Source organism: Nicotiana tomentosiformis, chromosome 5 (assembly GCF_000390325.3).
Source record: "Nicotiana tomentosiformis chromosome 5, ASM39032v3, whole genome shotgun sequence".
Lineage (NCBI taxonomy): Eukaryota > Viridiplantae > Streptophyta > Magnoliopsida > Solanales > Solanaceae > Nicotiana > Nicotiana tomentosiformis.
The window spans coordinates 131,769,728-131,781,176 of NC_090816.1; the positions used below are offsets into that span (position 1 = coordinate 131,769,728).

Sequence of the window (11,449 nt, forward strand, 5' to 3'; positions counted from 1 at the left end):
AGTTCGGCCTCTTCTTCACGAGCCTTAGCCAAATTTGCTTGGAGGTCCTTTATAACCTCGTCCTTTTGGCTGCAAAGAAGTCGCAGAACATCTCTCTCCCCCGAGACCTTCTGAAGCTCGACCTCACACTGGCTGAGGTCGACTCGAGACCTGCTAATGGCATGCACAATAGGGAAAAAACACAAGTCAAGTTTAGAAAAGAACGAATAAACCAAGCATAATAAAATCATTACCCGAGAAATAAAACATTGGGCCTCTTCTAGGAGAAGAGAAGCGTCACTAATATCAAAGGCATCATCGACTCCAGTAAAGCAATCCCGAAAAAGGGTCCCCGACACTGGAGCCTCTGTCCATATCGGGGGTCTTCAATTCTCGAGCTTCCTTTAACTCCTCATCAGAAAAGGTCGGAAGAGAAGGCAAATGACCCATTATCATAGTCCCAAGCGAATCGCTAGGGACGCTCTGATCGAGACACGGGGTATCGGAACCGACCCCGACCGGTATAGCCATCATCAGCTCAGAAGGTTTGGCGACCTTGATAGCTTTCGCAGATCGGACCACCAAAGCCGATCATCATTATCTTCTTCTTCTTCATCTTCTTCTTCTTCTTCTTCTTCTCTCAGTCGTTGGACCGAGTCCGTCGAAAGAGCGATTGCCTTCCTTCTCACCTTTCGAGTTTTGGGCTTAGTGTCCTCTGACCGAGAGACAGCTTTTCGCTTCTTATCTTTCCCCAGTTCCGGGACCGGGGACTTGGTTCCTTCCTCACTATTCGAAGGCCTCAAAATGGCATCCTTTGTTACACCTGCATGAAAGGAAATCGGTAATGAATGGAGCATAAAAAACATTTTGAAAAACATGAGAAGTGACCCTTACCATGATTCTTGGCCTCCCATCTTCCTTTTGCCAAATTACGCCAAGCGCCTTTGGCATAAGAGGAAGTCAAGGCTAACTTCTGAACCCAATCCTCGAGGTCGGGTACCCTTTTGGTATCCAAGGGGCTGTATATCGGAGAAAGATATCAGATAAAATCAGAGAAAGATACGAAAAGCAACGCCTTATGAAAACCACTTACGGTCGAAATTCCATTCCTCGGGGAACGACATCTTCTCTTCCGGAATGAGGTCACGGGTCCTCACTCGAATATAACGGCCCATCCAATCCCGATCCTTGTCTTCGTTGATGCTCGACATTAATGCTTTCGATACCCTACGATGAAGCCTGATTAGTCCTTGAAAGATTTGAGGCCGATACAATCGTATGAGGTGATTTAGGGTGAAATCCAGCCCCTCGGCCTTGTTGGAGAAGAAGGGAAGTAAGGTTACTATACGCCATAGAGAAGGATGAATTTGACCGAGGGTGACCTGATATCTTTTGCAAAAATCAATGATCACTGGGTCGACGGGACCCAACGTGAAGGGGTAAGTATAAACACTTAAAAACCCCTCCACATGAGTGATGACGCTCTCTTCGGGAGAGGGAATTTGCAACACAACCTCAGGACCCCGGTTGCAGTCTTTCCTCACAGCCTCGAGATGGCCCTCTGTTATCCAGCACATGTACATTGACACATGCTCACATCGATCCGGAACCGACGAAGGATTTTCAACCTTAAAATCGATCTTCAGAGTACACGGGCTAGGAATATACTCATGTGGAGGCGGCTCCACCGGCGCCTTATCGCCGGACGACCGTGAAGAGGAAGCTTTCTCCTTCTGAGGTTACGGTTTTTGAAGTTTTTGCCATTGATATAAGAGAAAGAAAAGCAAAGGAAGATGAAAGGTTGATGGTACCAAACGCTGATGAAGGTGGCTCTACAAGCGGCGAAATAGAGGCAGAAGGAGTAAGAAAATTTGGGAGATTGAAGATGTAAAAGTGGGAAATGATAAATGGAAGGGTTATTTATAGGTTTATACCGTGGCGGTTCAGTATCAGCGGTGGCTGACTACCGTCTGACGTGCATTAAATACCTTAAAAGACTAAATCGATGGGACAACTATAAGATACGTCACGGTCGAGCCCAGTGAAAACGTCAGCTTATAATCCGATCGAGCTGTCAAAAATCATATCGCTTCTCACCACATTCTTCCTGAGAAACGAGGGGACTATCTATATACGGTCGAAATAGATTTTGACCTCCGTATATTTGATCGAGTTCGAATGATAAGCGATCGAAGTGAGAGCTCGAGACGAGTTCCAAGGATAGTACAAACAAGCCTCGAGCTCCAAGACCGATCGAAGAATCGGCTCGGTATCATTATCAAGCCCATGACCAAATCGAACCGTAAGGCAACGAGAAGGTTGTTGGAGATGCACAGATTGATTGACACTCACCCCGAATGTCGAACTCGAAATCAAGGCCGAGGGCTCGACCCAATACCGAGCTCGAGCCAGTATCGAGCTCGCAGACAGGAGCCCTTGCAACCGCACTAGGGGTGAGAATCTTGACAGGAATCGAGGAAGAGATAATTCATCATGGGTTCTCCACTATATACTTTTTATTATAAATAAAGTAAGATCCCTCTACTATAAAGGGGGGAATCCTTGTAAGCACAAGCAGGTTCACACATTGTAAGAAAAGACTACTTCTATTTATTGAAGAATAAATCTCTTGAGCTCGTTTTATTCAGCATACTCACTCTTCTTGTTCAATAATTTATATCTCGTTTCTATAGCCAAGAATCTAAATATTTCCACTTCTACGTACGATTTATGTCAAGCTATATCACATATCCTTAGAACTATTTGTAAATTCAACTATATCCGATTTTTCGGGTAAACAAGAGCTTCCATGCATTACCAATAATAACTACTAGAACAATGTACGAGACGAAAACTTTTTAACTTTTTCTCCTTGGCTTTCAGAAAATTTCTTACTATAAGGTATTATAAGTCTGAAATCAAAAGAATGTGATAGTAAAATGTGATGGTAAAAAGAAAATTAATTCTACTTGCTTGTGAATCATTTGGTAAATATTTGATGGGAAAGAGTAACCAACCAAACAGGAGTATGAACTGCTTCTACGTCTCTATGAATATCACGATGAAGCTAAAAGATGAATGTTATTAGACGTAAAAGAAACAAATTAAATATACAAACAGGAAAAACAAACTAGAGAAAGAAGTACACACACATAGAGACACATAACAGAAGCTATTTGGGTGATTCCCCTTGGGAAATGATGAAGCTAAAAGATGAATTAACAAGAAACCCGAAAATAAAAAGATAAAACAGAAGGAAAAAAAAAAAGAAAAAATAAAACAAAATAAGTAGAACAAGTTATTTGAGATTTCAGCCATTGGTATCTTTACATACCTCTCAGTGGAATAATTTCTTGTTGCTTAGCTCTAGTTTCGGTTTCCTTCTGGATGTGTCATAAGAATATCTTTTTCTTCTGGCAAAAACTTAGGGGAATGATGACTTGAGCTTTTATAAGTTGGACAGTCGTATTTTTAAATATATAATATCATATCATGATTTAACACATATAGAAGGAAAACTACTTGTTAAAAAAAATTAAAGGTAAATATAAAAAATATTCTAACTAACTAGGCTATATGATTTTTAGAAATATCTACAAGGAAAAATCATAAATATCCCTAATAGTAAATTCAAGATAGATGCAGATCCTTTCTTCTCACCATTAGATTTCCTTCCTTGTTAGTCCTGCATTTTAAAGAAACACATATAAGTACTTTTTAGCCAGTTTATATAAGTCTTTCAATTTCCAATCGCTTACCAAATCATAATAGGCGAACTTGACTTATATGCATTAACACCGTAAAATACTATCAATGTATTTAATTTGTTGTAGCAGACTAGCAGGTAAGCTGCGTTACCTTTTTAGGTAATTAATCTAACTTTTATGGACCGTACATGTAAATATTTTTTAGGTGATAAGAGCTGATAGTCATTTTGTATATAACAGAATATGATTATATTCTATTTTACAATTGTTTCCGGGTGCAGTTTATGTTGGTACAATAACGAATATTTTAGGTACCAGACGAAGCAAGAAGTAGGAAACAATTTGTTATGGTTTTTACCTTTTTGGTAGTTCAGTGGTTGGTTGGCTTGCACGTTTCGAGTCGTACATTAGGTAACTATTTGTTGTGATAGATTATCTTTACGATTTTCTTTGTTCATGTTACTTTTTTTTTAGTTATGTTACTTTCAGTTTATGACATTTATCCATGCATCAATTCATCTCAAATGATTTACCAATGTTCACCTCAACGAATTCATTAAGTTAAAGAATGTTGGAGCCTAGAATGAAAACTTAGTCACACGCACAGCAGGTCCAAATGGTGACCCGGCCCACTTTCTTTCTCTTTTACTGATTACTTGTAAATCTGTATTAGTTATATTTTTCCATTTTTTCCCTGTAACTATAAATACTCCTCTAGTAAATAATAAAGATCAGATGGTTATTTTCCACATATCATCTCGTCTTCATCTCTCTTCTCTCGACCCTTCTAGGGTTTTCTATCACTAATTCTGCCATAGGTCACTGAGCTTTAATCTAACATGGTATCAGAGCGGGGATTCCGATCCCCCTGTGACGTGAGCTTCATCTTCAACGGTAAATCGGTTGAAGATTTCACCAGAATCAGTTTTTGGTTAAAGCTCAACACTACAAGAAAATGGGGCTTTAGCGAGAGGAAATCTGGTCGTTAAAAGTCCAATTTCGGTCGTTATAAGTTAATAACGACCGGAAAAAATTCGATCGTCACCGGTTGTTAAAAGTCCCGACGTTAAAAGTTAACGACCGGATTGTAACCGGTCGTTAAAGGATCATTAGCGACGACGTAATTTTCGGTCGTTATACATGCTTTTTAGCGACATGATTTTTCCCTCGCTAATTTGTTATCCAGTCGTTAAAAGTCTTTAATAACAACAATGTATTATATCAATTCGAGTGCTTTTAGCGACCGATATTCCCTTCGTTAATTATATAATTACTTTTAATAACCAATATTCCCTTCGTTAATAGTCATTTATTTGTTTGAGAAGCCTGTCGTTAAAGAGTTTTAATGACCACATTTTTCTTCGCTAATATGAAAATGTAATAAATATAATTAAAAAAATTTAAATTATATGAATAGTAATAATTATTTATATGCTTTCATACACGCTTAACAACATTGGAAAATAAACCAAATACTTGATATCTTGTTAATACAAAGAACTAAAGTATCATATTTACGAGAAACCAATCCAAATTGTAACAAATCCATCTTACTAAAATAATGAAAAGTAAAAATAATGCAAACCCAGATAGGAGACAACTAGAAGCATAAAGTGAGGTGAGTTAAGCATCATTTTAAATAATTCCTGAAAAGAATAAAAATAAAATTGCAGCATATATATGTACATAAGACAGTGTCTTTAAACCATCGATGACGAACCAAAAACCTCTTGAACTTCAACTTGCTCTACACTTTCTTCAAGTATAGGTTCTTCGGATTTCAAATTTTTGATCTGTTAAAATAACAAATTTATGCGAGTTTAGTATCAAAGAATAAATAACTAAAGAAGAAAATAAACACTTTAAAGGGAAAATGAACAAATAACACCTTAAATTATCGAATGCACGGATAGATAACCATATTCATGAGAAGTAAGTTGACTAGCCAAAGAAGTGATAAGTTCAATTAAATTCTAGCCAAGTACCAGACTAACTTATACCAAATTACCCAATCATTATTGGACCCAAAATACACCTTTTCACCTTTCCAAAATTTTTCCCGACACAAAACCAAAACAAACGTCATGAATCTTAACCAATATTCCTGGATACCATTTGGCAATCTGCCACCAGCTTACGAAAAAATAAACTAGTACTTATTAAAGGAACAATAATGACCAAGTATTTAAGAAAAGAAAACCTTAAGTCTGTCTGTAAGATGGCTAGTGTAACATGTCTTTCACCACAGTGCGTAATTTTTTAATTTATGATTATACGACTGGAGGACTCCGTATAGCATTCTAAGTTTCAAGTCTTGAAGCCATATTCTTTAAAAATGTGGAGATATTAGATAGAATAGTAGATTCTCCATTTCTTTCCAACTAATGTCTTCTCAACTATGGAAGAAGATCTCAATAATAGCTTAAAATCTTTTAAACTCGTGTCTAAGGTATGAAATATATATGACATTTTAAATACCCAAGATTGTATCAAGGCCATGAAGAGGTTAATTGTCATTTGATTATAAAGATTACTAGCAGTAACATGCAAAGAGATAAAGAAATTACCAGAAGAGAAATTTGAAGCTACTCATAGTAGATCAAGAAAAGAAACCAAAAGCTCCAATTTTTACAAAGAGAAAATAATAACTAAAAAATCATAATCATAACAATAATAGTTATAATAGTTGTAGTATTTTACTAGTAACCATAATAACAATAATTATAACAATAACATACTAACCAACAAAGCTCGTGATTTTATCATCAAGAAACAAACAGAGAGAAATAAAAAGAAAGCAACAATTCAAATGGAAATAAAGCTAGAAGCTAAAGCAGAAAATTATAGAAAAGAACAAAGAAAAGTAGAGTACCCTTTAGTTATTTCAAGAAAATTGCAGGCTCAGAGCTTAAGTGATATGACAGAATTGTTCTGCTTTGTGGGTATTCTAGTTTCTACTAAAAATGGTGAGGTAGAAAGAGAGATAATAATAAGTATAACAGGAAAGAAATAGAGATAAGATCATTGGAGAGAGAGAGAGAGGTGCAATGTTAGATAAAAAAAAGGAGCAGACAGCGGCACATTACTTTAGCAGACAACAGCATATATCTAATGTAAAATCTCTCCAAAAGTCCTTTATCTCCTGGTATGTTAGCAAGCACAAGTGCACCATGTACATAATATTTGAAACTTCATTCTTGCTTAAATTCACTTGTTTCATTAATTATGTTTTTATTTATTCATAAATGTTAATGACATAAAGAAAAAATTCACATGAGCGTTGCAATATTTTCATCATTGAGTAAAATAGGATTTTCAATTACTAACCTGTTAAATGATTCAATCTATGGATCACTTGAAGATGTTGATGAAGGCTGATCAAACACTATCTTTGCAAGTTGTGCGTATTTACTCCCTAGCTCATCATATTTACTCTCTAGCCCTTCCAAACGTCCTTTTAGTGATTCATTTTCTTTTACAATAGCATTCAGCTTTTCCAACAATGCAGCTTTAGAGGAGTTACCACATTTCAACTCCTTAGCTGTTATCCCACCACCAAATCCAACTACATGACTCTTTCGTTGAGGTCCGAAGCACCTTTCTACAACCTCAATGTTTGTAAGAGATGATTCAGATTGCACAAATTCTTTGATTTTATCCTGTAAAATAAAAAATAATTTAATTAAAATAATACAACACAGTAAATAAATAATATAAATTAAAATTTATCAATAAACATACATATTTCTCATTGGTTTCAGGTTCGACAAGCTTGTTGTTCTTCTTACGAGTCTCAAAAAAAATAGTTGCCACATCTGGTGGATTACCATCTTTACCTCCCTTCACATTCAAATAAACAAGTCAACGAAATCTTTGTAACAAACATGAGGTTTCTTAATAGAATTATAAGATTTACTCACCAATTCATAAATGATCTCCCTAATTGGCTTACTACCCGTACGATGAGGCATACTCAACTTAGACCTATTGACCGAGTTTCTTGTACTTGTCTCCTAAATTAACAACACACCGGCAAAATTCTGGTCAGCCACTTAATATAATATGATGTTAACAAATAGCTATAAACTCATACCTTAAATTTTTCAGTGAAAAAATACTCCTTGACCAGCCATTCCCAATCACTCTTGTCTACCCCATTTGGCACATCTTTTAGAGCATACCGGAATGGCTTAGACTTAATATTCCCTTGCATCGATCCTCTCCAATTGTTCCATAACTTTTTCATATGTTTCAAGACATGATCTCGTTGATCATTTAAGTCATCACTGTCAAATTTGTCCTACAATATTTTACAAGTATCATTAAATATGAAACTTATCTTATAAACTAGAAATATAAAAATTTAACTGTGTGTATCAAAAGAGATGATAAAGCTTATAAAGGTTATACGAGCTCTAATTGATAGATAGGGTAGATTCTTAAAAGAAAAGTGTGAAGTGACCATGAGTCTATATTTAGTTCCATTTAACATGCAAAGGAAGTATGCTTATGCATAAATATACTTGGTGATTTGCTAAATGGACACCAGTGCTTCATCTGTCAAATGCGTGATAAGATAGATGCAGAGTGATATAGCAAAGATTTATCCGAACGAAATGGAAAGCATAGGCAAAGGTCCTAGCTATGACTTATAGCCATTTTTAGCTATACAACTTGTAACAAATGGTTGCAGGCCGGAGAATAAATTGAGTAATGCAAAGTTCTTGGAATATTCCAAGTAGACTTATGCAACCAATCAGAAAACAACTCTTGAGTCAAAATAATTATTAGTATGAGTATAAGCAAATAGCAAAGAGACTGATGGCAACTTGTAGTATTTAGTAGTATCAAATATATCGCCTTCGTTAATGACTACTAGTATTTTTTTTCTAAAATTCAAAGTCAAGCAAAAATGTCACCTTCAATCTCTACTTGTTTATAGTAGGTCCTATCTGGTTTTCCTCCATTTTAAATACTAGGAAACCATCTAACTACTGAGAATCCATTATTTTCACAGCAAAGAGCATATGTAGTTTTGTTTATAAAAGACAGACAGCTTCGACATTTTTCCTAGTTTTCCATAATAAGAAGAGTTCCAACAAGTTCACTAGATTCATAAACTACAGACTAATACAGAAATCCAAAATGTTAGCGATTTTTGTGTTGCACTTAACATTCAAGAACTACAGACTAGTATACAAGATCCACAGTTCACTTCCACAGTTCTTTGATGAAATAATAAAGCCTATATTAGTACCAATTGCCTATCTATCTTGACTTTACAATTGCTATCGAATATGGTATGCAATTAACCAACCATTGAATGCAATGATGTAAGCTCACATGTATTTTCTTTTATTTGTGAAAGAAGAAATGGAGAAGACAAATCAAGAAAGTAATGCTTTAAATTCTTACCGTAACAGCTTCCCACATGTGTTGTAGCTTATATTCTTTGATGTTTGCCCATGAGTGTACACACAATGGGCACATATTACGATCACGAACCAATATACCTAAGTGTCTCGTAAATGAAGCATGATACTGTCCAACAACCCTATTGTGGTAGAAAGTGACACGCAACTATTCTCCAACTTTGAGTCTTGCAATATTTTTATACCTATTTGTTCCTCTCACTTTTTTTACCTTCTCAGATTCGCATAGCCGTGCAAATTTCAATGTAAATCAAATATAAAAATAATTCTTGTACAATAACAATAACAACAACAACAAAATCTTATAGCTTGATATAATAAAATACTTATTGCACTTCTTTGAGTGCCCTGCATATCTTCTTCATGAGGAAGGGGAACATCATCTTCTAATATTTGATCAAATCCAGGAGGCGCAACATTTTCTCCAACTTTGAGTCTTATAATATTTTCACACTTATTTGTTCCTCTCACTTTTTTTATCTTCTCAGATTCGCATAGCCCTGCAAATTTCAATTTAAGTCAAATATAAAAATAATTCTTGTACAATAACAATAACAACAACAATAACAAAATCTTATAGCTTGAGATAATAAAATACTTATTGCACTTCTCTGAGTGCGCTGCATCTCTTCTTCTTCATGAGGAAGGGGAACATCATCTTCTAATATTTGATCAAATTTAGGAGGCACAACATTTTTTCCAACTTTGAGTCTTGCAATATTTTTACACCTATTTGTTCCTCTCACTTTTTTTACCTTCTCAGATTCGCATAGCCCTGCATTTCAATTTAAGTCAAATATAAAAATAATTCTTGTACAATAACAACAACAACAACAAAATCTTATAGCTTGATATAATAAAATACTTATTGCACTTCTTTGAGTGCCCTACATATCTTCTTCATGAGGAAGGGGAACATCATCTTCTAATATTTGATCAAATCCAGGAGGCGCAATATTTTCTCCAACTTTGAGTCCTGCAATATTTTTACACCTATTTGTTCCTCTTCTTTTTTTTTACCTTCTCAGATTTGCATAGCCCTGCAAATTCTAATCTAAGTCAAATATAAAAATAGTTCTTGTACAATAACAATAAAAGAATCTTATAGCTTGAGATAGTAAAATACTTATTTCACTTCTCTGAGTGCCCTGCATCTCTTCTTCTTCATGAGCAAAGGGAGTATCACCTTCCAATATTTGATCAAAACCAGGAGGCGCAACATTTTTTTCAACTTTGAGTCCTGTAATATTTTTACACCTATTCGTTTCTCTCACTTTTTTACCTTTTCAGATTCACCTAGCCCTGCAAATTCCAATTTAAGTCAAATATAAAAATAGTTCTTGTACAATAACAACAAAAAAATCTTATAGCTTGAGATAATAAAATACTTATTTTACTTCTCTGAGTGCCTTGCATCTCTTCTTCTTCATGAGGAAAGGGAGTATCACCTTCCAATATTTGATCGAAACCGGGAGGTTCAAGACTATCATTATGAGTTAGCTTATTCAGATCATAATTTAATACATTAAAAGCTTTACTTTTGCCAATTAAACCTCGTTGTTCAGCATTTACTCTTATAGAACCCAATGCTCTAAGGTACCAGGTGGAACATACACATGCTTAATAGTCTTCGAACTTGATTCCATTTTAGACTTTTGATATTTTGATGGACTCATGTCAACCTAGCACAAAAGAATTGAGTAGCAGATGTCTATCATGTCAGTTTTATCATATATGAACATATGAAGGTCTTTAAAAGAAGTTAGGAAGTTAGATGGCCATAGACAACAGTAATAAAAAAAATTTATAGAAACATGACACAAAGAAACCTAGAGATAAACAAATATTTAGCAAGTCAAATTTATCATATAAGAGCATATAATCAGTTAAGAGAAAATTCACTGATATAGTCTTAGAAAGCTTTTTCTAAATTTGTAAATCAAATGGAATCCAGGAAGAAACTTCCCTTATCACAAGTGAGTTGCCTAATTAAATAAAGGAGTTGATAAATATCCAAACCTTCATGAGTTCTTTTCCTTTTCAGTTGTAAAGAATTATCTAACTCCTCTAAATCATCATTATTTTCTTGCAGAACCTCAAAAGTATCACGAGGTTGAACCTTTCGTACAACATGCCAACCATTATTGGAAAGATCTTCAACGTAAAAAACTTGTGATGCTTGGTTGGCTAATACAAAAGGCTCTGTTATTTTCAGAAATCATTGGCGGTTAACACTTTCGAAGCCGTATTCATCTATTTTAACTCCCTTTTCTTGGTCATACACATCAAACCACGTGCATCGAAATAAAACAATTCTTCCTCCACCAATAA

The 11,449-nt window shown here is 35.1% G+C and overlaps 1 protein-coding gene across 1 annotated transcript; it reads right to left on the minus strand.

The window, feature by feature from the left end:
- Positions 1 to 5,142: 5,142 nt before the first annotated feature.
- LOC104109294 (uncharacterized) lies at positions 5,143 to 9,289 on the minus strand. The gene is made up of 6 exons (XM_070175371.1): positions 9,102 to 9,289; positions 7,780 to 7,986; positions 7,607 to 7,699; positions 7,428 to 7,526; positions 7,014 to 7,345; positions 5,143 to 5,479 (listed from the first exon to the last, which is right to left on the minus strand). The coding sequence occupies exons 1-5, from the start codon at positions 9,174 to 9,176 to the stop codon at positions 7,031 to 7,033; spliced, it is 789 nt and encodes a 262-aa protein (XP_070031472.1). The 5' UTR covers positions 9,177 to 9,289; the 3' UTR covers positions 5,143 to 5,479; positions 7,014 to 7,030.
- Between the last annotated feature and the right edge of the window lie 2,160 nt (positions 9,290 to 11,449).

What these genes read in the sequence shown, in the direction of transcription:
- LOC104109294 (XM_070175371.1), bottom strand. Translation starts at nt 9,176, where the DNA reads ATGTGCCCATTGTGTGTACACTCATGGGCAAACATCAAAGAATATAAG. An exon ending in ACATGTGGGAAGCTGTTACG is followed by an intron (nt 7,987 to 9,101) that starts GTAAGAATTTAA and finishes AAAATATTGTAG; the next exon opens with GACAAATTTGACAGTGATGA. An exon ending in CTGAAACCAATGAGAAATAT is followed by an intron (nt 7,346 to 7,427) that starts GTATGTTTATTG and finishes TTTATTTTACAG; the next exon opens with GATAAAATCAAAGAATTTGT.